General features: G+C 43.6%; 2 protein-coding genes across 3 annotated transcripts; one reads left to right on the forward strand and one right to left on the reverse strand.

Annotated features, from left to right (window-relative positions):
- The first annotated feature begins 613 nt into the window (after window positions 1–613).
- Window positions 614–15364, forward strand: col8a2 (collagen, type VIII, alpha 2). Its single transcript, XM_061266580.1, has 3 exons — window positions 614–1290; window positions 10889–11068; window positions 11694–15364. The coding sequence occupies exons 2-3, from the start codon at window positions 10897–10899 to the stop codon at window positions 13595–13597; spliced, it is 2076 nt and encodes a 691-aa protein (XP_061122564.1). The 5' UTR covers window positions 614–1290; window positions 10889–10896; the 3' UTR covers window positions 13598–15364.
- Window positions 15365–18545: 3181 nt separating this feature from the next.
- Window positions 18546–22701, reverse strand: LOC133144128 (fibrinogen C domain-containing protein 1-like). Of its 2 annotated transcripts, none has more exons than XM_061266584.1 (9): window positions 22604–22701; window positions 22294–22360; window positions 21550–21647; window positions 20728–21379; window positions 20506–20569; window positions 20290–20420; window positions 20044–20140; window positions 19783–19962; window positions 18546–19702 (listed from the first exon to the last, which is right to left on the reverse strand). In XM_061266584.1, the coding sequence occupies exons 2-9, from the start codon at window positions 22357–22359 to the stop codon at window positions 19455–19457; spliced, it is 1536 nt and encodes a 511-aa protein (XP_061122568.1). In that variant the 5' UTR covers window position 22360; window positions 22604–22701; the 3' UTR covers window positions 18546–19454. The 2 variants fall into 2 exon arrangements, with proteins under 2 accessions (XP_061122568.1, XP_061122566.1); XM_061266582.1 differs by having other exon boundaries at window positions 21773–22360; window positions 22604–22682.
- Window positions 22702–26376: the final 3675 nt, after the last annotated feature.

The raw sequence follows: 26376 nt of genomic DNA on the forward strand, positions 1-26376 counted from the left end.
GTTTTTTAATCGTAATTTGTGATATTTCAAACGATTATATGCTTCCAACTTTTTGGGAACTACACTGTGTATTTATTTGTTTATGTATTTATTTATTATTTTTGTTATATTTATTTATTATTTTTATTGTATTTTGTCCACCTGCTAATCGCTCTAAAATGCCGATTGGGAATTGCTCTGATTTGATGTTGCTTGATGAAGTCATCACCAAAAAAAAAAAAAAAAAGATAATCGATGGAACGATTAGGCGGGCGAGCCGGGCTATCGAATGCATCGCTCGGGGTGATTAACCCAGAGAGATTTGGATATCATGTAACAATTATACGCAAACAGCAGCAGCGGGCTGTGAGAGGAAAACAACAAAAGGCCTTCTGTGCGTTGCGGCGGTTCCCATGCAGCGTTATGTCATGCCGGGAGATTATTAATTGCCCATTGGAGCTGCAGGCAAGGGAAGAAAAAAACGGGGAGATTTTCGGATTAACATCTCGGGCTTGCTAAGTGCCAAAATCTACACATTGAATCCCAGCAGCATTGGGATGATTTCTGGGGAGGTTTGACGTCTTTTTTTTCCTTTCGGCCCTCCTCTCAAGGCTACCCCACCCCATCCTGCACACTCCCCTCGTCGTCCGGCACGCAGACACTCGCTTTTTGTACTAAGGGGGGTGAACAATCCCGTCTGTCTTTTCCCAAAATAAGCCTGCGAGGGATCGAGGAAGTAAACCAGGGAGATTGGTCCAACGAGGTGCTCGGCCCCCCGGTTATAAGTGGTGCTAGTGGGAGCGCACCCTGATCGGACCCTCAGCCTTTCAGCTCGGGACTACCTGAGTGCTTGATCAGCAAAGAGTCTGACTTTTGGCACTTTTTGCTCCCTCTCTCTCTTTCTCCCTGCTCCCTCCTACTTTCCACCCTGGAGTACGGGAGAGCGTAGTTTGGGAAGGTGCTCCCCAGACCTTCGTCTGGACTCCTTCAACGGGGCACAGAGAGGATTTTCCCCCTCTGTTTTGTTTTTTCCTCCAACTCCATCACATTCTCACTCAGCCCCAAAAAAACACATGGATTGATTTTGTTCTTTTCCTCTTTTAAAAGGCAGTTTGCTGCACCTGTGGTTGATTTTTTTCTTCTTCTTCTTCGCTGGACCAGTTTAAGGTTCCTGAGGGGGCTTCATTGAACATCTGATGCCACCCCATCCCATGGGAGACACACGTGGCTGAAGGTAGACGAGAAGATCCACCTGAAGATCACACCTGTGTTGCTCCTCCTGCCACCTTTGAACACTCTGAGCAGAAAAAGGTAAGCCCATTCCAACCTGCTCCATCGTTTTGTCCTGTCAGCTGTTGTCCCTCAAAAACTTTTAAATTAGTGTCCATAAACATGTGATGTTGAATTAGGTGGAACATTTCAATTCCATCGTGACGCTTGGTATCTATTTGGTCGGACGTGAAGAAACAAACAAGCCCCAAACACGTGGCCCTTATTTTATTTTTTTGCTCTTCTCTTTTTCAACACCGCTTCTCTCTCTGCATCCTCCGGGGACGCCACTGGCAAGCGCCACCGCATTCCATTGAAACGACATCCGTTTATTGCAAACAGGAGGTGAAGCTGTTGACTTCTCAGGTGTCCCGGCAAGAGTGTGAGGGGGAAAATTAAAAAGGAAAAAAAAAAAAAACAACATCCCAGGCATCTGCATATTTCCTATGTTGTTGTTGTTTTTTTGGGGGGAGTGCACAATTTTGAGAAGTGTAGAATGAGAGTAACAGAAAGGGAACAAGCGCTGGAAAAGTGAGCGGACTCGAGTTGTGATTTCCAAAAAACAATTGGCAGCCTCCGTCTGTTTCGTCTGGATGTGCGCCTGCCTGTGTGTTGCATGCCTCGAGATGACACTCCATGTGGAAATCGAGTTTCGCTGCAGTAGTAAAGGGCTTTAGGACCCTCCGTTGCGTTGACTCGTAATTCAGAGCTTGTGTTGAATTGTTCTTTTGATGATACTCGCATTCTTTGTCGCGGAAACGCACCTGTGGTATGGTGCCGTAACCACGGCAACCTGTTTGGCATGTTCTCCAATGTGTGCTCGCCGGGCGGCCAATCCTAAAAGTGCAAGCACACGTTTCAACCAGATGAACTCGTCTTCTTCGCTTTCACATATAGAACATGCGAAAGTGATGTCATAGCAGAAGAAGCATTTAAAAAGAGGGGTCAAAATAAGTCAGAAATATATTAAAATGACCACCTTTGTTGGACAAAATGAGAACTTTATAGTCAATTGAATTGACCGCATTTTATAATAAATAATAAATAAAATAAATACGGCGTTCGCACCTTTAGTCCACAAGAGGGCAGTGTTATAAGTGCACCCCCGCTAAAACTATATAGAACCAGAAAAGTTACCATAAAAAGGTCAACTGGTTCATTTGTTTGGTAAAGATGCAAGAGCAACAATAATATACTATAATTGCTCTTGGACGCCCTCTAGTGGTTGCGAGGTTTTTAGCAGGTGTTTAGTTTGTTTATACCTTAGCCTGGCTCTGAACATTTTGCAAGTGAGGTAGCTACCTGCATGCACTTATTTGCTTTGTTTGGAAACTTCAGACGCTCCCAACAAATGGAAAAATAATTTCAGTGCCTGAAAAGTCATTTCTAGTCAATACCGCCATTGCAAATCAGTGAGATTGACTCGGTCTCATTAACACGTCTTCATCTTCCAATGGGATGCCGTTTTATTTTCCTGTCGACACAAACGTGTTTGACACATCGAGAAACCATTAACACACGCACATGCGCGCGTGCGCTTACGCACGCACGCACACACTCCGCCAGAGTGAAAACATGTCCCTGCTTTCAGAAGCCGGCCAAGGCTCATGCTTTCTTTCAAAGCGTTTTCCTGACAGAATACTTTTTTGCCCGTAATTACAGCCACATTAATGCATTGGCTTTTTAATTCCATTCTATTGCTGATACTGAAGAATGGCTCGGAAGTGAAATGGAAACATTGACTCCATTAACTCCTTCGCTGCCGTTGACGTGAATACACGTCAAGCTTTACTTTGTACTTCCCTGCCAAGTGCATTCAGATTTAATCGCTTGAATTTGTTTTTTAGTGAATGGAGTCATTTTTCCCAGTATGACTTGAGCCTTAAGTCTCTCCCACCTAAAAGGCGACTTGTCAACATGCTCTGTGAAGCTTATCGCTAGGCTCGCTTAGCAGACATAAGCAGGAAAAAGTGGAAGGCTTTCATCGTTGCTTTGTTTCTTGACTTCCTTCCACACGTCTTCCAGTCCTTCCAATCTTTCCATCCTGATTTACACACTAAAGTGTTCTTTAGTGCCAGACATTGCTTTTAGTCACCAAACCCAGAAAAGTGCACAGGCTAATGTTAGCCATGGAAATTAGCATGCGTAAAATCCACACAGGTAGATTTATTTAGCTTGCTCACTTCATTGCCCTTCATTTTACGGCCAACTCGTAACAGGGGTCAGCACCTGAGTTGTATACAATCCCTCTTTTCATCCTACGTTTATTTTTATTATTCCGCTTTGGATGCAGAAGGCTGAACGGATCCGTCTCGAGACGGGTCAGAGGCTAAGAAATTGGAAACAGGTCTTTCGGGACCATTTGAAACGCTCCAGACTTTGTTATTGTTTAAGTCTCAGCCCGATTTAGACTCATGTGAGGCAGTTTGTTGGGAAAAAAAAAATTGTTACGCTGTTGGAATAATTTTAAAAAGCCCTTTTATTTCAGCAGTGGATGGATGTTCGAGTGACATTTGTGTTATCCGGATCGCTTTCTGTCTGCCCTTCAACTCCTAACAGAGTTTGTCCACATCTAAAATCCAACTTGACTCCAATTCACCTCCCACCAAGGTTTGAACACAAAGCCAATTCATTCTTTAAAGTAAACCGGCGGACATGTTGTGTGGTATTCCTTCTCAAAAATATAGATTTGTCATAAGCTATTACGCGGCGGTTTGTCCAATTTCAAGTGTGTAGCCATTTCTGCCCACCGTGGCCCCAAGTTGAATTAGTCGCTGAAGAAGTTTGACAATTTAAGAAAACAGCCAATTTGAGCTTGAGACGTTACGATATCCCATGATTGTTGCTTGGCCGGCCGCAGGATGTTCCTTCTCCCTCGCCTTGGCTCGGAAACCAAAGGCTCTCTGTGCAGACTGAGCCTGTTGAGCAACATGTTTTATTGTGCAACCTTCCTCGGCATTAGGCCGGCCGTTGTACAACACTACCAGTCCTTTTTTTTTTTTTTTTTGCAGCTTTTCTTCTAATCATTTCCTGTAATCAGCAGGGGGAACAATAGGGAGGGGGGGAGTGTTCACTAGGCTGAGTATACATCAAGAGTATTTATCCCTACAAATTAAAAGTTCAAGAGTAGGATGAAGTATAGAAAAAAGGAGACTCAGGAGGAGGAGCGTTGGATTTGTTGGGAAGCATGTGGCGCCTTTGATCGGGCCCGACGATTTGAGCCTTTGACAAGAGAAACACGCAATTGGTGGGTTTCGTTTTGCCTGGATTGTGCGACTCCAATTCTTTGTTTACCTCCTTCGGGAACACCCGGTTCGTTTTTGCAATAAACTGGCTTAATACCTCAAAGCTGCAGCAATCAGCTAAGTCGTTCATAACATTCTCATTCAGTTTTTCAAAATACCAGATCCAGTCACTCTTCTATTTTCTTTTTTTAAATCTACAAGACGCCTCTCCCGGTAGCAGTGATGACAAAAGTTCATGGAAGTCTCCAAGCGGCTATTGCTCATCATTTGCTCCAACTGCTTCTGCCGGGAAGGCTTAATTTACTTCACGTGGAGAAACTCCTCAAGTATTTTTTTTCTCTCTCTCTCTCTCTCTCTCTGTCATTCAGGATGAATGTTGGAATTTAACTTGCCTTCATCAATCAATGCAGCGAGCATTTTGTTAGGGAGGGTAGACGATAAAAACACACAGACACTACAGACAACCAGACAAAATAATGCAATGTGATATTTCTTTGGCTGAATCATCTGGTCGGCAGAACAAGAAAAGAAGCACTCAAGAAAATCCGCATTGGCAAGATCCTCATGTGAACCCAGATGCCGGGGCTTTTGTCTCCCCTATCGGTCGAGACGTGATTACACATCTGTGTTTATGTGATAAGCAAATTGTAGCAGTTAGCTTGCGCGACGCCATTTGAGTTGGTCTCAGGCACACATTCGACAAATACAGTAATCCCTCATTTATCGCGGATAATCGGTTCCAAAAACCACCCGCGATACGAGAAATCCGCGAAGTACCGTCACCGACAAGAAGTACTGGGCAGGCTAACGAGTTAGCGGAAAGATGCTAATTCCTGATCGTGCTAACATGCGACAACGGACTTCTAAAGGAATGTAAACAAACATTTGGAGCAATACTACATTGTCTTAAAGGTTAGACACATGTTTCCTCAATTTAGAAGTTTTATTTTGACTCTTAAATGTTTTTTTAATTTGGAAAAAAAAATCCGTGATGTAGTGAAGCGGCGATAAACGAAACGCGAAGTAGCGAGGGATCACTGTACACGCACAAGTGGGGAGCAAGCAGCCATTATTGAAAAGTGCTTTTTTTTAAAGTCGTACGATTAGAAACCACAGACGTTGTAATACATTCTCCAAAGCGAAGACACAAGGGGGAGGAGCGAAAACAGCAACGTGACAAGCATGTTCACAGCAACACGGGGGCGAGTTTATCCGTCAGCCTCGCATCTCAAATCTTCATCCAAAACCAACAAGCACTTTATGCCGCCTTGCATTCCCGCAAGTGTTATTCCGACGTTTGGGTCTATTTGTACTGCTCTTGGATGAGGGGGCTGCGTAAAGCCATCTAAACACAACTCTCATACCACGAGCTGTGTTAACATAGCTGGCCAAGTGCAAATACGGAGACGTCGCTAAAGCTTCAGCATCTTAGCTTCCTCAATTTGACTGCATGTCTCCCGATGAGTGTTTTTTTTTTTTTTTTAAGTCCACTCGGAGCACAGATCAGTCATTTTTTGATGAAGTTATTGCACCCTGGCATTGCTAAATTGGGAAGGTCTCAAGTTCTCCATCTGGTAGCAGTTTGAAGACCCACATCAGTTTCATCAGGACTAATGTGGAGACCTGAGAGGGGCTTTAAAAAACAAGTGCGGCTGAAAAGACTGGTTAATTTTTTTTTCCCCCCCGCGACTGTGACAATAAACACACGGCAGTCGGTGTTGAGCGTTTTGCATGACGTCACGTTTGGTGGCGGATTAATATTTTGTGACTCGGGCGGCAGTTTGGAGGAATGAGATGATGCATGCGCTCACCTGGTTTTTATTTTATTTTACATTCAGATTGATGACAGAGAGAATCCAATCCTGATTTGCTTTTGGAAGCTTCTGAAGTGATTCATTTTTTTTTTATCTGAATACAGTAGTGAGTTGAGATAAGAGCGGCCTGAGCGAGATTGAACGGTTGGCTGCTCCAAGCAGACCAATTTATCCATGAATGATAGTTTGAGATGGGTGTTTGGAGTTACAAGCGTGGTCACAGTACAAATTAAACTTGTATCTCAAGGCGAGGTCAGGGATTGACTCTGCAAAACAAAACAAAAAACAAAATGTTCACACTGTCAGGGACCCAAGCAGGTTTTTAACATATACGCATGTTTTCAATTTTTTTTTCCCGAAAATTCTTTATGAATAATCTGGAAAAATCCCATAAAAGGGAATTGCAATTCCCCCTTTGAGTGACATCCGCGCAATAAACTCAGACCAGTGATTTATTCACCATCACGTCATCTGGATTAACTTCTTAAACTGAGCCGAAGAGGAAGTGCGTCTCCTTCCCAGTCTTATAAAAATTAATATTTATTACTCCCTCCGCAAAGATCCTTGTAAAAAAATACCCCTCTCTGTGTTTGCGGTAAAGCACCACCGCAAAGCAATGAAGAGTGACAGCGCGCCCAAACCTGATCCCGGCGAATGACCAATTTAATAATTAGCGATATTTCCTATGACGTCATGGCGATCCGATCGGAGGGGGGGGATTTGATTGACAGGTGATAAACGGATGGGCAGTCAAGAAGTGTGAAGTGGGAGCAGAGGCAGTAAGTTCAAAGTGAAGATTAGTAGTTGGTTGTTTTTACAGTGCTTGAGGGTCGCATTCCTCCCCGGGCGCAGACTTTTAAATCCATCCCGGAGATGTTTGAGCACGAGCTGTAAATGGATAACAGAGGATTGAGTGAATATGTTTCGCATCAAACGCTGCCGGGCGGAGCGTCTTGCCAAGTTGCGTTCGATGATGAACGCGTCAAGCAAACAGCTCTCTTCCGTCACCGCAACAGGATTTGAAATCCCCCCCCCCCCCCCCCCCCCCAATGTCAGTGTTTTAAAACGACCAGGTTATTATCGTGTCTAGCCTTGGAGAGCCTGTGCATTTTTTTTATTGGCTCTTGGCGGCGCTGCAAGAATTCCATGAGCCAGGTAAACAAGCGCACCGAGTTCATTCAAAGCAGCACAATTATGGGAATTTTGTAGTCATTAAATTCCTTTTTTTTTTTTATGCTTTCGTAGATGAATAACAGTCAAATATGACATTCTGGCAAGAAAACCCAGACACATTTTGTCCCGGTTATTTCGAGTTTGCAGCTGCAACATACGTGCAACATCTTTGCTGCTTGAGAATAATTTTACAAATATGCACTGATAACTCGTTGATGGACTTTTTTTTTTTTTTAGATTTTGATCTCGAACATAACAAATGAAAACACCCCGTTGCGTATCTCCAGATGGCTCCGCTGTGGCGAGAAATCAAATATGGAGATCTGGTTTGAATAGAAGAGCAAAGTCATAAATCACACAGCGGGGGGACGATAAACCCGGTCACCATTTGCGTCAAGGCAACTTTTTGGTCACACACTTTTGCTTCCTCCTCTGTGTTGAGCAGAGTTTAATTATTGCTTCTGGCAATCTCAACACTCTCTGTCTCCATTTGATATCAAGAAAACAATCAGCAGTGAATCAACAATAAATAATTTGTCTTTTGGTGCATTTCCACGAGAAAAAACGTGTACTGTACTACGAGTTTATGTTCCGAGCATGCGAATGAGTTTGGAAGGAGTGAAGCCAGTGCTGGTAAAGTATTCTATAGCGAAGAGCTAATAAAGTCGTCCACTGACCCTGATGGGAGGTGCAGGAGCCCCTCCTGCGTGTGAGCTGGATGGGGGGGAGGGGGGGGGGTCTTGTGGGTTCTTTTCTCCTGGAGACTAAAGCTGTGGTCGGCAGCCTTTTAACAAAGTGATCAATCAAAAGAAGGCCAATCAACAGCTAATGGAGCTCAACTGGGATTCAGCTCATTGAATTTCCATTCCGACTGGAAGTTATTTCAGCAAGTTTCTCTTAGACCTCAACGAGAAAGAATAATAATAAGGATTTAAGGGCGAAGACGAATTTGAGCTCAATGCGCTACATATGGCAGTGAACTCTGAGTTTCAAAATAAAGTGCTAGCTTAGCTTTGACTGATTAATTAATCGATTGAATGCAAAATAGTTTGACAGCGACTGCAAGTTTAGTTTTTTATATCAATATGTCTAATGTATTGTTCATATTGTGAACTGTCTGGCGCGGATTAATTGAATTTACATGACTTCCTATAGAAAATCTTGCTTTGGATTTTGTACATTTTGGTTTTAGTCAAACTTTCTGAAGCGAATGAATCATAAAAACAAAATCCTGCTGTATTTTGATTGGCAGCGGTGTAATACGATTTGCGCAGGATGCATTTTGGCTCGCCTCCGCTCACGGACGGCCCTGCAGAGAGCTCCCAGGCTCCAATGCTCATTTCCTGGTTGCGGCATTCTTGGAAAAGCCCATGGCACTTTTTAGTCAATTCTTTTTCACTCAAGAACATCTTGTGTCACTTGATATCAGCTTCTTCTTCTAATAGAACAATGATCAAACAATAGCTCAATATGTCGTTCAGTAGCCTGAGCCTCAGATTCCCACCACTGATTACTAAACCCTTTCTTTCCATTTCAAGCTGAAAAAAAATGTTCTTTCCTTCCATGTTTTTGTTTGCTTGGCACATGCGAGGCTGTTTCAGACGGCAGAGGGCGCTTTGGTTAGCTAACACGGCATCATGTTGTTAGTGGCTTGCGACGGGCTCAGCGTTGCAAATCCTTTGATAGAAGCAAAACCGCAATGAGGACGTTCCTCTTGGAAGCCATCCTTGGCTGTACTTCATCCTTTTTCCACTTCCAATGAACTCGATGAATCAACTGACTTCATAAAGCTCCACGACAGATCATTTTCTTTTTTGCTCGACCGTCTTTAAAAATAGCGCATCTGCTTTTGTACTCAACTGAGGCTATTACAAATGATGTCACGAAGAAGGCCAAACCCCTCAAGTAGACCCCCATCTGTTTTTTCCACACTGTCCTTGTCCTCACGCGTTCTTCTCCACTTACTATTTCCTTTTCAATTGCCTCCATTTACGCACTCCATCAGCGTCCACTCAACTTTTGCTAACCTGGAGGAATCCGAAACGCGACCCCCACCCCAAAAAAAAGTATGATGAGACTCCCCTCTCCATTAAACGAGGTGTGCCGTCTTTTCCTTTTAGCATAGAATATATTCAAATGGAACGTGTAGTCCTCTCCAAAAGTATTGGAACATCAAAATGGTGCTCGTATTCAAAATCCCCGTTGACTGATAACGATCGGATTTGTCCGTTTCTGTTTTTCTTCGGCAAACTGTAAAATCCATTATTATGCATTTGTCTAGACTTGTGTGTTTTTTTCCTCCGCCTGGTGCTGAAAGTTCCCAAGACACAAATGTTATGTTAAATGAGGATAGCTGGGGTGGACTAGCAGTTAGACCACCCGTAACTTATTGCGTGTGATCATGGTTGATTAGGGTCAAGGTCATAGCTGTATGTATAAAAAAAAAAAAAATGTCTTCCAATCGAGGCGCCGCTCAAATACAGCAGCTTTTCTCCTCAACGTGACACCGAATCCTCACCCCGGGTGTAGCGTTTATCTCCCGGCGGCCTTGCGGTTGGGGAAATAGCTGCGTCGTCTAGATCCGAAAATAAAGGTCGAGTCGCTTCACCTCCGGTGCTGCTGATTTCAGCAGCGAGTCGACGGCGGGGTGGCGGGTACCTGGGATCTCCTGATGAATCACACTTGGACCAAAACCACAGACCAGACATATTTATGTGCCAGCCAGCCTGAAAGTCTTCCAGTAAATTAAAAAAAAAACGCCACACCAAAAACTTCTCTTGGAATCTCTGCCATCTTGACATTCTTACTTTCACTATCAATTCAGTTTGATCGGTGTTTAGTCGCAGGGGGAGGCTGCAGACGTGTGACTAATTCTTTAAAAATGCTCAGTGACCCAGGCAAAGTTTTTTATTGAACGACTGTAAAACAAGAATTGGACTGTCGAGCTCGTGCGGTTGCTTGAAAAAAATCGACCACGGCGGCACCGAACGCCAAGCTATAAAACAGACCTGATCTCGGCGCAGATGTGGCAATGAAAACACCTTTGAAAAAAGTCGAGTCAAGAGAATCTTGGCTTTTTGTCAGCGGCGGCGTCAAATCACAGGTTGACCAAATATATGCAGATGAAAATCTGCGTGTGTCCTTGTTGCTCATATGGTTTTCCTGCTCTCATAAGCCCTAATAGTCGTGTTTGTTTAGTAACTCTTATCCCCCTGTACACTTCTGAAGGCCGACTAATCCGTCCGTTCCTCGCTTAGGAGGCACAACGTTGAATTTTTCACTTCAGCTGTTTTCTTTGGCGCTTAGACCGTTTCAAGCTTAATGTAAGCATCGCACATCATCTGTCAGCAAAAAAATAAAAAAAAAAAAGCATCTCTGGTGGATCTTTGACCTGTCATTTTCTTTCAGTTCATCGGATGCCTGGGATGCTGTCCACCATGCTGCTGGCCCTTGTTTGTGTGCTCCTGATGCTAGGGGATCGTGTCCTTGCTGGAGGCTACCCCCCCATGACTCACATGAAGTACATGCAACCCATGATGAAAGGACCCGTCGGACCACCGTTCAGAGAGGGCAAGGGACATTATGTCGGTGAGTTGTGCTCTGGCCTTTTGCGGCAATCGGCATGTTAGCTTTTTTTTTTCAGAATCCTCCAGTCCAGCATTTGGGAGGTCTGAGTGCACCTTGTTTGTAGAAGTGACCCAAAGTAGCCATCTGGATGCTGTTTCTGTGTTGTTTGTCTCGCATTCTTGAGTTCTGGGATGGAGCAGGGAAGGGGGAGGAGGGTTCGTGGAAGAAATACAATTCCGTTTAGTCAGGTTAGAATACAGTAATCCCTAAATTGTGCTTTGTTATTGTCAAAATCATTATCAGGGCCATGAAAATGATTTCCACGATTCCCTTTGTTTCGTCCCCACCACCACCATTCAAAGATAGCGTTTACAATAGTGATCAAATATATGATCAATGTATGAGTCAGACAAATACTTTTCCTTTACTGCCATCTAGCGGTTGTACGTAGTGTGTACAACATTAAGTCAATCTCGTCATTGTTGATGAAAAGAACAGTTTGGATCTCTGGCCTTTTACGTTTTGGTCTTGGTTTTTAAAAATGTCAATTTTATAGGTACAATTATGAGCTTAAAAGTTGCATGTTTAATTAACTAATTAACTTTTTTTTTTTAATTATTTCATTCTTTTTTCTTTTTTTTTTTAGACAGGCCACCCATGGTAGATGTAAAGGGAGAGCCAGGGCCCCAAGGCAAACCCGGACCAAGAGGACCACCCGGTCCTCCAGGAATTCCAGGAAAACCTGGACTTGGGAACCCCGGCCTCAACGGGCAGCCTGGTCCTCAAGGGCCTCCTGGCTTTCCAGGGATTGGTAAACCAGGACTCCCAGGACTACCAGGAAAGATTGGACCAAAGGGGATGCCAGGACCTAATGGCGAGGTTGGTCCTCGTGGTGAACCGGGCCTGAGGGGTCAACCGGGACAGCCGGGACTTCCAGGACCTGCTGGTCTGTCTTTGAATGGGAAACCTGGGCTTCCAGGTGTTAGGGGCCCGCCTGGTAGTCGGGGAGAACCAGGATTAAAAGGTATTTCTGGTTCTCCAGGTGAGCGTGGCATTAAAGGTGAGAATGGACACGGGACACCGGGGCCCCCTGGTATAAGGGGTCCCCCTGGGTTGAAAGGTAGTGCAGGACCACCTGGTATTCCAGGCATTGGCAAACCCGGACCAAAGGGTTTGCCTGGACTGTTCGGCCCTAAAGGTGATCAGGGACTTCCAGGGGATCGAGGGGAACCAGGAGAGGCTGGGCTTCCAGGTCTACAAGGCCAACCAGGTCCTATTGGGATAGGGAAGCCTGGAGTTGATGGAACGCCAGGAGCACCAGGTCACATAGGTCAAAAAGGTGAGCAAGGCCTCAGGGGTTCCCCAGGGTTTCCAGGTACTCCAGGTTTTGGAAAACCTGGCTTGAGTGGACCCAAAGGAGAAAAGGGCCATGCTGGGTTGACTGGTCTACCTGGAGACAAAGGAGAGCAAGGAATGGTGGGTCCAATTGGCGAACAAGGTCTTAATGGACAACCAGGACCCCCTGGACTCCACGGTCCCATGGGACTACCTGGAAAACATGGCATGCCAGGACTCAAGGGAGAACTCGGGCCCCAAGGACCTCCAGGGCTGCCTGGCCTCAGAGGTGACCAAGGTCCAAATGGAAATGCAGGAAGACCTGGTATACCTGGAGACAAAGGACTACCTGGTCCAAATGGAGCAATTGGAAAACCTGGGCCCAAAGGTGAAGCAGGACATATCGGTCTCCCAGGTAATCCCGGGCTGACAGGTCTTCAGGGACCTAAAGGTGAGGCTGGATTTATGGGAACACCTGGCCCCAGGGGCCAATCAGGCATCCCTGGCCTTCAGGGGCCTATGGGTCCCATGGGACCACAGGGGGCCCCTGGCTTGAAGGGTGAGTCTGGACTACCAGGGCTTCCAGGGCTGGGTAAAGTGGGGGAGAAAGGGCCTATTGGTCCCCAAGGTCCTCCGGGGAAACCAGGCCCTTCTGGACTTAACGGTAACCCCGGCCCACCGGGGCCGCCGGGTCCCCCAGGTCTTCCGGGAAATGGCCAAACAGTCGTTGCGGGTCCAACAGGTTCCGAGCTGGAAGGGGGGGAAGTGGCGGGAGACCGCAAGGGTCCGGCGTACAGTCAAGTTCCGCTCTCTGCCTCGTTAGCGCCGGCCTTCACGGCCATCCTCTCCAAGCCTTTCCCTCCCTCCGGAATGCCAATAATATTTGACCGGACTCTGTACAACGGACAAAATGCCTACAATCCCGCTAGCGGCATTTTCACTGCTCCCCTGTCGGGTGTCTACTACTTTGCGTATCACGTGCATGTGAAGGGAACTAGCTTGTGGGTAGCCTTGTACAAGAACAATGTACCAGCTACTTACACCTACGATGAATACAAGAAAGGCTACATGGACCAGGCGTCCGGCAGTGCTGTCCTCGAGCTGAAAGAAGGCGACAAGGTCTGGATCCAGATGCCCTCGGATCAGGCCAACGGTCTCTACTCCACCGAGTACATCCACTCCTCGTTCTCAGGATTCCTGCTCTGCCCCACATAACCTTCCGCTGGATTCCAACCATGAGCTCCTCGGAGCAGACCAAAACCTAAAATACTTGGAGCCATACTCATTTCCCAAAACAATAAAATTATCAGTACAGTTAATATTCCTGTCATTGTTTTTGTCTGCTTTACAGCCAAGAAAGAGAAAGTCGAGCATTTCAAAAGGGGGAGGAAGGAATTTTATTCAGTGTCGTTTGCTTTGTTGTCATTCAAATGTGTTTTGGGGTTGTTATATTTTTTAATGTTAATTATTGTTGTTTGTTATTACTTTTGTCATTGTTGTTTAATTTAGTCAGACTGTTGGGTGCCTTAACTCAAATCGTTCGATGCCACATGCCGACAGGACCAAAATCACCTGACATTTAAGAGAGATGGCAAATTTGTGTTCGTTCATGAATGACAATCCTGGCCGAGTTAGCATCACTACAACATACAAGTTAAAAAAAAATGGAACATCACATTCATTTGTGCTAAATTACTTTAATCCAGTTTTCTCATGGTTGCTTTCTTACATTTGAAACTTTTTTTTTCTTTTTACTTAATTTATTGAATTGAACTATCCAAAAAAAGGCAATCTCAATATACAGCAAACACTTGACATCCCATGGCTATATTCATGTAATTGACGATGTGTCAATCGTGTTTACACATTTCGTCATTTGGTGCCAGAGAAAGTAGAGTTGTGGAATTTATGCATTTGATTGAAGGCTTTTTTTGTCGAGTCACTGCTTCCAAAGTTGACAAGATGTTTCAGAACAAAAAGTAGAGCGAGCCGCAAATGCAAATAATTCCACGTCGACTCTGTGAACTTGTAAAGGGAGTCTGAACCCTGCAGGTTGTGAAATGCAAATTATGTCATTTTTAACAAACCCACTGGCAGATTTCTTTGTCAGGTGGGTGGGCCAGAGAGTCAGTCTGTACTCGTTTCTGCTGATTGAAGCCTTCAAGATAAAGATACATGCTCTGTTTGCATTTCTGCCTTCTTTTAACGTTTAAAAAAAAAAAATGCACTTGTATCTGTCCAGTTTGTCTCCATAACGCAAACAAGCAAATGCTATGAGTCATTATTGTAACGTGAGTCTGCAAGGCAGTTCAAGGCTCGTGATGTACTGTATGTTGGCTTATTTTGCTAGCCTTCTATTTTTGGACGTATGAAATGGTGATGTGAATTATGTGTGGTTATTATTCTCTGTCCTTGTGTTTTGTAGACAATGTCACTTGCTTGCAGAGTGTGCAGTGACAATAAGTGCCATCTTATCACACTATGCGCATATATATATATATATATATATATATATATATATATAATACTTTGCTTCGGTTTTGAAGGGATTTTTGTTTTAGTTGCATTTGATAATTACACGGCCATTCCCATTTGCACATGAAATTAATGATATTTATACATTTATGATAATTTAATAGGGATGCCAAAACTGACCACCGAAGCCAAGAATCTATAATTGGGATTTAACTTTAACAACAACATTGTTGAGTTAATAGAATTTACAGTATGTAGTTAGCATCCTAGTGTTATGTTTGTTGAGGATTATTTGTGGAGATTTTATTATTTGTGTAATGTACAATGTATACATTTATTAGATTTTTTTTTCACACAAGGCTATTGCGTTTCTTTTCGCGCAGTAAAATGTGAGTATAAAATGCACTCATTCTGATTTTGGAATTGTTTTTCCCTCCTGCTTATCAAAAATCTACAAGTACTTGATTGTATTGATACGATATCAATAAAGGCCTACTTTGTGTCAGACTGAAGTTTTCTCTTTGTTCTCTGTGTAGCAATAATATAAAATATACGTAGAAGAAAAAATGTAAGCTGACCGAAGAACCGGCTGCATTTCCCATACTGACCAGGAGATGGCAACAGAGTAGCGCCTGAAGACGCCTGAAATTCTGCGATGTCAGCCAGATTGCCGTCATTTGTGGAACGTGATTTTTAAGACAAACCAGTCATGACAGAAACTGTTCAACGACAATTAAATGAAGTCCAAAATTGAAACAGACTTAAGCGAGTTAACTTTATTATTGCAGTTTATTTTTATTCACAGCAAGTGACAACAACAATTAGATTGAATTTGTGCAACTCCGCAAGGAAGAATGGGCAACTATGACCCAATAGAGGTGTGCAAAGTGACTATTATTAAAAGGGTCTCTTGAAACTACTTCTTATTTTCTCTTCATGAGAGACAAATATTAAAGTTTGAAACTGCTGCGTCAGTGACAAGTCAATACAAGGAATCTTGGCAAGAACGCGTTTGGTTTCCCTTTGAATTTAGCCTTCTCGGTTACCGTAGCTCTACCGCAAGCTCTACCGGTGAGTACTAACTGTTTTGAATAAGTATTGCAAACAATTTTATGCTCTCTATTTTCCGTTTACATGTAAATATGCAGGACCATCATTATGAGACGAGCTCCTCGAGTTTGTTTGTTGCTAGCTAGCTAGCTATCGTAGAAAAATATCAACAAAGGTGGCTTGGCTTGTCAGCGACCCCGCCCACAACTGGCACTCGGCTGTCGATCAAACGTTAATCAAGGAAAAATCGTTTGTCCTGCATGTTGTTTTGTGTTTTCCACGCTAAAGATGATGGAGGCTCCACGTCGGCTGCTGATCGTCTACTTGGACATATTTTCGAAAGGTACTGCATGTTGTGTTTTCTTCTTTTTTATTTGGAGTATATTATCCCTTCGGTGACGAGGGAAGATCATCAACAAGTCTAATGAGACGTAATATTTTTTTGTAGAGATGATATAATTCGTGCTTTGAGTTATTTGACGGTTTTCAGGTGAATTAGGTAGTGGGTAAGGCCATTAGTTTCAGATGTTGTGGTCAAAAGACATAGCAATAAGTGGAGTGAGTGCAGTACAACATACCTCCCGCAGAAGGCGCCAAAAGTCAAAGTCAAAGTCAAAGTCAGCTTTATTGTCAATCTCTCCACGTCACAACACACAAAGAGACCGAAATTACGTTTTTCTCTATCCCACGGTGACGAGACACATAACACGATAGACATACAAGTACGCGACACAATATAAAAACAAGAAGGCAAAAAATTCAAACAATCAATAGTAAGAGTGATGAATAAATAATAAATAAACAGATAACACAATAAATAAGAGGAGCAAAACGGAGCCAGCAAGCATAGCGCAAAAGTAAAAAACATCATAAACAAAAAGGCACAAACAATAAATAATAAGAGTAATAATAAATAATAAATAAACAGATAACACAACAAATAAGAGCCAGTGTGCATACAGACAGTTCAGACAGTAAAAGTACAAGACGCTACGCAGAACGGGGGAGCGAGTTCAGGATCCTAACAGCCTGGTGTACGAAGCTGTTTGAGAGTCTGGTCGTGCGGGAGCGCAGGCTTCTGTACCTCTTCCCAGAGGGCAGAAGCTCGAACAAAGAGTGAGCGGGGTGACTCACATCACTCACAATCGTGGTCGCCTTGCGGGTGAGATGGGAGGTGTAAATGTCCTTCATGTTCTCTTGTTGAGTGTTCTATTACTGTTTCGGTCCTTTCATAGTTTGTGATATTCGATGTTAAATAAAGTGTTAAAAATAGGAGAGTGTATTATTAAAGCTGCCAAGGAAATAGTTGACATTAAATTAATCAACTGGAATGCAAGTCTTTGTGTTTTTATGAGCAAATTTGCTTCGCTCATTTGAAAATGTTCATGCTTGGTGGTTGCTGCAGTGGCACTTAGGTTTTCAAAGGCAGTCTTCAGTCTTGAGGTCAGCGTTGTCCTTCTGTCACTGCCACGGACATGGGTTTTTGACTGGTACTCTCCATTTCACATGACTCCTGTCACTTTGAGTCATGTGAGAGGGAGAGTAACAGTCAAAGACTCTGTTAATGGCAGTGACAAGAAGGGCAATGCTCACCTCAGGACTGAAAACTGCCTTAAAAAACCCTAAGTGCCACTTTGCCCGCCTCCTACCTCTACCCAAATTCAGTCTGACCAATCACAGCGCTGCTAGAATTTGCATAACCACGCAAATTGCTGCAGATTGACGATACCACGCCCACATTTCCTCCCACCAATCACAGGCCTCTTCGTTTGCATAGCCACGCCTCCTTTTCAACCAATCTGATTTTTAGTCTCATTGCCCCACCCCTTTCCTGAGCCCTTCAGCTTTGACCCACCTCATTTAAAAAAATTAAAATTCTGGGGAAAAAAAAAATCCCCGTAAAAATTCTGAAAAAAACCGCGGGGGGAAAAAAAAAAATCAGGGAAATATTTGTTTGTTTTTTTAATTAGGATATTTCTAAAGTTGAGAATGAAGAGTTAAGAGTTCAAGTGTTCTTTGTAATCAAACTTTATTTCTTTTGCAGAGTGAACATTTGTAAAACAGATGTTGGATGGTCGTCTGCTCGGTGCCGAGTGGTGGGACGAGTGGGACCAGTGATGAGTCTGTGCCTGGACCTAAGACAAAAACATCTGCAAGTCAAAAGTCAAGTCAACATTTGGTGCAGAAAAATGTTTTGGGTATGAAACTTACTTGTGTGAAAGATGTTGTTCATAACACCAAGTGTTGAGAGCTGCATGACCAGGAAGCTGAACTTGTTCCTTGCGGCCTGTCAGAATATATATATATATATATATATATATATATATATATACGCACAGTCAGCTGCCGATCGCCGCGACATTATTTTATTGTATTGTTTTTTTCAGCATAAAATGGTCAAGAATGTTTATAGTTTGAAAAAAAAAAATGTTTTTTAATTTCAGGCAAAGTGATGCACATTGAATCTGTTCTTACAGACTGAAAAACAATGTTATTAATAGTTATTCTTGATTGTAAGTTGATCTTTCTTTTTATATGTGTTCAAAAAATATCATTCAACCGAATTCGTTGAGAGTTCATTTAAAAAATGTGCCTTTTGTTTTTAAATTTAGCAGCAAAAAAAATTCAACCTCCGAATTTTGTTGGACAACCGAAGCAAAAACAAAAACACCTATAGAATTTTTTGTTCGAATTCCGATTCGCTCCACATCGTAAAATATACGTGAAAAAAAACATCATCAAATCAAAGGATTATCAAGAGAAAGTTTAATGGATAAGGGAAAAAAGTGACACATTTCAATCGTTCGCACAAACGACGACAATTCCACTCGCCATTTCTCATTCAAGCGAGAATGATGCCGTCGCAAACCTCTTTGGATTATAAAACTCAACCTTCGTAAAGGGAGGGGACAAAAAGGAGACTGAGGGTATAAATTGCTGGAATGGGTGGAGTAATCAGTTGGCCTCGTTCCCAAAATCCAAATTTTGGTTCCAGAAAAGAAAAGAAAATGCAACTTAACTACTAAAACACTTCAAAGATATTCAACACAACATAACTAAACGATGATTACTTGCGTGAGAATACATTCATGTATGACTAAAACATCCATATTGAATACATGTTGATGCTTATGGCCACTCCTTATGTTAACAGATGTAAGGGATTTTATGATAGCAAAGCAAAACATCCTAAAATGATCCAAAAGTGAGTGAGTGTGTGTGTGTGTGCGTGTGTGTGTACTTCAAAACAGATTGTGTTTCCCGAGTCAATAACTTCGACTAATCTTACGACGGATTTAACATGTCACGTCAGTCTAAATTTGGCACCGTCTGCTGGTGAAATCTGGAACTGCAACAGCGCCGAACTGCTTTTTAATAAGACTTCATTTTGAGGAACTAACTTCCAACTAACCGTTTGTCAGGTGTTTGTCGCGTCAACCTTCTGGTGAAATTCGGAATTGCACTTGAGCCCATTTGCCCGGGCCAAATCCGACACACATTTGTGAACCTACGGGGATGCCGTTCCCAGGCTCCGCCGGCTGACCGCTCACTTTCTGGGCCGGATCTTCATCTCCACGAATCTCAGGCATTTAGTGTCTGATCCCCCCAAATCATACCAGACTGCATTGGTTTCGTCGCAGGTGCCGGTTGCCTTGTACAACCCGTTCAGGTTGGAGAAGGCACAGGCGCCGTACCACCAAGCGCCCTTCCGTTCGTCGGCGCAATTGCCACCCCTGTGGTCTTGGTCGCGGTCTTTGGTGGTGAACTTAAACCCAGAAAGGTTGAATTTATTGCCTGCAAAGCACACAAACCTGCTTTTGAGCACACGCAGGGGGGGAAGGCTCTGGAGTGTGATCCCTGGCGGGAGTCGCTACCTGCGTTTCCAGAGTAGCCGCTCACAAGCAGCGGGTAGCCGTCCTTTTCGGGGTCCAGCGAGTTCTGGCCCACCGAGAATTTGTTGTAGAGAGCGTAGTAATTGCGGCCGTCGTATGTGGTCAAGTCGATCCGCAACTGGTAAGCGCCCGAGGCCGTCAGAGCGTGGATGTTTTGCAGTCCTGCAAACACGCAAAGTCGGCGGCGACGTCACGTCACGCAAACCACAAAAACTTAACAAGAAGGATGTCTTTGTTTCAGACCGAGCCAGTGCTCTCCGGCGAGGTCTCCAAAGCCCTTTCGATAGTCGTTCCAACCCCGAAAGAAGTCAACGGAGCCGTCCTTTCTCCTCTGGATCACCTGCAAACACACACGCATACCATCAGCGGAGCAAACGAGCATGACTGGCCAACTGGACGTTCAGCATTGAAGAAAATTGCCAACTTTATTGGGGGAGGCATCACGAGGGGAACTTTGGGGTGTTATTTTGGGGGGGGTCAAGCACTTACGGTCCAGCCTCCCCCATCCTGCCACATGTCGCAGTAAGCCTCGAAGCTGTCGGACCCAATAAAGATGGAATAGACTCCACTTTGGGACTTTCCCGCCGCCATGACGTCACTGCAGTCTCTAGGCAGGAGACCTGAAGCAAAAAAAAACAACAAAAAGTGAGAGCGCAAAATAGATGCCCGCTTTAAACAAACTGGACACGCTCGCTCGCTAGCTACCATGCTGCAGGCTGGACAAAGCCAAACTGAAGTTGTGTAACTCCTCTTTCTCTTGTGACAGCTCCTGCGCACCAAGCGTTTGAAAGAACTGAAATGAGATCTCCAACTGGGACACTTTGTTTGCATCTTTCAACAATACTTTTGTTCTTATTCAAAGGAGATAGCAGTTTGTGTGTAAGAGGAAGGAGGGAGGGACGTTAAGTCCTGAAATGCCCACATCACCTGAGATATGTTCTTGTAGTTCGTCTCTAGGTCTTTCAGTATCTGATTCAGAAGCCCTTTGTTGCTGCGAATCTCCTCCCAGACTTTGGCCAGCAGGCTCTGACCCACCTCCAGGTCGCTGTGAATTGCGGTGTGACTCGCCTTCAGCTCTGCCAATGCCGTCTGACCTGCCTCCTGACCTGCCTTCAGCTCTGCCAATGCCGTCTGACCGGCCTCCTGACCTGCCTTCAGCTCTGCCAATGCCGTCTGACCGGCCTCCTGACCTGCCTTCAGCTCTGCCAATGCCGTCTGACCTGCCTTCAGCTCTGCCAATGCCGTCTGACCTGCCTCCTGACCTGCCTTCAGCTCTGCCAATGCCGTCTGACCTGCCTCCTGACCTGCCTTCAGCTCTGCCAATGCCGTCTGACCTGCCTCCTGACCTGCCTTCAGCTCTGCCAATGCAGTCTGACCTGCCTCCTGACCTGCCTTCAGCTCTGCCAATGCCTCCTGACCTGCCTTCAGCTCTGCCAATGCGGTCTGACCTGCCTTCAGCTGTGCCAATGCGGTCTGCAGCGCCGCCCAGTGACAGGCTAAGTCGGTGCAGTTCTGGTCCGGGATGCTGTTGGGCAAAGTCGCCACCAGCTCGCCCAACTCTTTGACGATGTCCTGAGGCCTTGGAACACATAAAGGGTATACATGAAGTTGCCATCCTGTGTGTGTGTGTGTGTGTGTGCGTGTGTGTGTGTGTGCGTGCGTGTGTGTGCGTGTGTGTGCGTGCGTGCGTGTGCGTGTGTGTGTTGGTGGGGGGGAGGGGCGTGCGTGCGTGCGTGCGTACGTACGTACCTGTTCAAGTGGAAGAAGACGATGTTTTGGATGACAAGCACGACCAAGAGGAGCATCGGGACCACCGCCAGAATGGAGCCCCAGCGTATCTGAACAAACTGAGCGCAAACGACGTCACAGGCGGCGGCGGCGTCTCTCTGTCTCTGCCTCTCCCCCGACGGAGCGAACGACTTGCAAACGCTTTCAACTCGATCAAGCGCGTGCGCGTACATCCGATGCGTACCTTGCGCTTTGGTGGTTCGCCGATCAGTTTCTGAGTGCTTTGGTTAATCTCGAACCACTTGTCATTTGACATCCAACTGTGTTGACTTTTTTGTGCTATCATTCTATTCTTACTTTCTACGTATGAATGTGCCTAGCTGTACATGTTGTTTGTTCTGCGTCTAATGCCGTATTTTGTGTTTAGCCAAGTGACGTGAAGTTTTCTTTCCACTTGACGTTGGTTTTGACCTTGTTTGCGGCAACGAGATGGGACAGCTCTGGTGTCGGTCGGTAAATTATTGACAATATTTCATTGATTGATTGTTTGATCTATCTATTCATTCATCTATCTAATTATTTTTCTATTCCTGGTTTTCTTCATTTATTTGTTACACTTACACTATACACTTGAAAGATAAGAGGGAACATTGGTGCCGACACCGTGAGTTCGATTCCCACGTTTGACTGTGTGAGTGTGTGAGTGACCAAAACCAAAAAGCGCATGTGTGTGAGTGTGCAAGGAACAATAAAGAGGAGCAATACCAAACGCCACCATGGTGTGGTGTCTTGTCTCCGATTAGATGGAGATTGAAACGGCAAACCCAACATACTGAAACACAAAAAAAGACAAGAGCTCTAAAACTGAGGACAAAGCCAGCCAAGGCAAAGCCATGTAACGTCGCGAACCCGGCACTATTTCAGAAAAAAAGGATGCAACTCCAAACGGCAGACTTTATCGTCGAGTAATCATAGCAGTACATTTGATTGATACGGCGTCTTTCAAAGCACTCAAGGTCGCCGTACAGACGTAAAATAGTATTTTTTTAAAAAAGTGATGGATAAGATGACTCACGTCTCTGACTGTCCGACGGCCACAGTCAAAGATTCTCCTCCGGACACGCCCTCGTCAGTGGTCGCGGAACGGTCCTAAATCCAGATGAGGGACAAAGGTGTGAATTTAAATGGCGGAAGTTAGTCAATTTGCAGTCTTGTACGCTGTTATCAAAGAAGTTGTCATAGTAAAAAACTTCTGAAGACATATTTACAGTATTATATACCTTGTTACAAAAAGTTGTTATAACAATAAAGGCGTCCTTAACAGGATGTATACTTCTGCTATGGTCAATTGTGACCACTAGAGGTCCCTGGTTAACCAAGGTTAACAACGGAACGTCGCATCTTCGTACGTTACACACGCGCGCGCGCACGCACACACTATACGTTACACGTGCTTATAGATAATAAATCAAGTTGGAAACTGTCATGTACTGATATTGTACTGTGGGCCTACGTGATGACGTAGTGGGAGAGTGACGTTCGGGAAATGGATATGCAGCCAGAGTGGCAAGTTGATGGCCCTCTGTTTCATGAATCAAAGTGATTAAAGACATCGGTTCGGGTCCTGATTAAATTCAGAGTGCATTACCTAATAAAGGTATAAGGTGAGCACACAACAGAAACCACATATAATGTATATCAAATCAAAAATTCCAAAATCACTAGCAGTATCATATAAAGTAAAAGACCTTATAAATCAGTCATCATTATATTCCTTGTACTGCTCCTTCATACTCCCAGACATTATTTAGTGTGTGGAGGTGTGGGGCAATATATACAAAACAAACACAGATCCAATCTTTATTCTTCAGAAAAAACAACAACAATAGGACTTGGAAATAATGCTGATTATAGAGAACCATCTAAGCCTCTCTTTATACTGAACTCACTGAAACACAACGACCTAGTCGACTTTAAAACCATCCTCATGTACAAAATAAAAAATAATCAATTGCCAAACAGTATCCAGAGGTTGTTTGAGTGGAGGGAAAGTATCTATTATTTAAGAGGAACACTTATGTTTAGAAGAGATTTGGTGAGAACAAACTTAAAGTTACATTGTATAAAACAGTGTGGAATTATGGAACACCAGCAGTGAAGAACTAAAGAACTGTACCTTACCTCAGTTTAAAAAAAAGGTATAAGGACAAAATATTGACGGGATACCGTAATATGCTGTGAAGTTGTTCAAGTTGCTTTTGTATTTATTTTGTATTTATTTATTTTATATATTTGACGGTCCAATCTTGACAGAATCAAAGACATATGTAGTTACAAGGGGTAGAGTCAGATAAGCTATGGCTTCCTTCTACTCCCTTTTGAACAAATATGAATTTACTACAAAGGGAAAATTATAATGCAATATCATTTTATCTTTTTTTTATGTTCTATTGTACTATGGAGTTATCATTTTCTGTCTTTATTAGTTTTTTCTTGTATTTCTTTTCATGTTCGAAATTAACAAACAAACAAAACAAAAACGTTAACGTTTCACTAACGTTGGTGACTAATGTTTACATTTTCCATATCATATTGATGCAATATTCTTTGCATGTTGTTTATACTATTATTGTACTATTTACATGTATGAAACCATTTTTTAATGTTCTAATCGTAAAATAGCCATTTAAATGTTTTCATATACATTGATTGACACGCAGAATAAATGTACGATTGAGAGGGCGCGGTCATGCAATGCCGGCCCTGCCACTAGGCAGACGAGGCCATTCCCTGCAACCACCCCAAAAAGATCTCTTTCTGAATGATATCAAAATATGCATTTATATGCGTTAGAACCATTGCCGGGCGACAGTTGATTTATTAAAATCTATTATTATTATTTATTATTATTAAAAAGATTTCTTTTTTAATGATTCTTTTCTTTCAAAGTTGTTCTAACTCATCTCAATGCATATTTGGATAGAAAGGATCAAATAAAACGGAGGGTGCCTTTTCTGAATGTTATCAAAATATGCATTGATATGAGTTCGAACAACTTAGAAAGAAAATGATCATTAAAAGATGTTTTTTTTTAGGCCGAGTGTAAGGGCTGCCTTTGAAGAAACAGATCAAGCTTCCTAAGTGCTGACCAAAGTTTTGATAGTCACATAAACGAAATAAATAAATTATGCAATTACAACCTGCATGGTCTGAAGCTCCATCTCTCCTTTGCAGTCGGGTCAGCGTGTTGACGGTGGTTGGGCAGCAGAGGAAAGCTGGCAGTGTGCTTAATAGCTGGCAGCAAAATGACACGCACGCACCTTGAATGAAATTTAGGTCCGGTCCTGGGCGTCACTGAGCTGGAAACATTTGGCATTAGCAGCAGCACCTGGTCAGAAACATTTCTTCAAGATAAGGGATTTGAGAGAAAACGAAACCTTCTCGCACACGCATGCACACACACACACACACGCACTCATGCACGCGCAAACACACACTCACACACACACGCACTCACGGTGGTCAAAATTCCAATTGACGGCAAGGAAACGCTGAATGACCTTAAATGGAACGGCCTGAGCGTCATTGTGCTGGAAATGATGGAAGAGGCGGGCGAGAGAAGACGAAACTTAACTTCCAGACACACCGATACTTATTACGGAAAAATTTGTTCTCAACTTGATACTTTTTTGTGATGTTGGCAAAATAGCTTTGGTAAGCTTGGTTTTTTTTTTTCCCCTCAAGTGCGGCACACGTCAAAAGAGTCCACATCCAACTTTTTCTTATTTTCATCTATTGCCAAAAGATATGAAGACGTCTTGTCAAGTCACGCCTCTTTTTGTTTTTTAAACACCGAACAATTCAAGCTGACTTATTTTCTGGTAGTTACAAAAAGATCTCGAGGTTTTTTTTTTCCAATGGTGTCACCTGCATGACTGACAAGAATCAAATATGAAAGGAATAAACTGAAATCCAGTCCACTTCTGTCATTCCGCCTGCCACTCGGGGAGAGAAAAGTTGTTGTTGTTTAGCAAAGGAAGACATGTTGGAATTTTACGCCTCATAAAACAAAGCTACAGAATCATCTCCGTGACTATCAGTTGCTCTCCGCTCGCTGGCCGGCTCGCTCCTCAGCACCCTTGGAAGAGCGCGTTCCCGCGGAGACCCTTTGTACGTGTGCACGTCTTTGCCCCGCCGGAACGCGATATTACTTGGGCCACCTTTGTGGCCACCACTTTTGGACATGACTCAAACGATACGCAGTATATTTATCTTCTAAAATGCAAGGTGAATAGCTCGGAGAGCATCCGAGACTGCATACGAATTAGCCCGTGTTGTGCCCTAAGCCCCGAAGCCTGGCTCTTTACCATTTTCCTCTGCGGTTGGTCTTTTGAAAAACATATTTGTGAGCTTTGCGCACTCGGCAGCATCATCCTGTAAAGCAGGGGTGTCCAAACTTTTTGCAAGGAGGGCCAGATTTAATAAAGCGAAGGGGCCCGGGGGCCAATAGTTTATTCAGACATTTTTTAACGACAAACATTTCATGCAAATACACACTGTTATAAAACAGATTTTATTGTCACAATTGTCTTTATTTTTCAAATGAGAAAATAAGCAAATATAAGGCATTCAGGCAGATGTGAACAACTCTAAAAACACAAATTCTGCCTTTCATTCGTATCTGAAGTGAGATAACATTGAACAAACTGTTTGAAATATGAGTTTAAAATTATTTTTGCTTCATGAACATTTTAAACGGGAGTTATAAGCAATGCGAATTTGTCTGTTATTATTCAAACTTAAAACAAGTGAGTTTTGCTCTTGTCGTTTACAATATCTTTCAGAAAG

Source organism: Syngnathus typhle, linkage group LG20 (genome assembly GCF_033458585.1).
Source record: "Syngnathus typhle isolate RoL2023-S1 ecotype Sweden linkage group LG20, RoL_Styp_1.0, whole genome shotgun sequence".
In the NCBI taxonomy this organism is placed as follows: Eukaryota; Metazoa; Chordata; class Actinopteri; order Syngnathiformes; family Syngnathidae; genus Syngnathus; species Syngnathus typhle.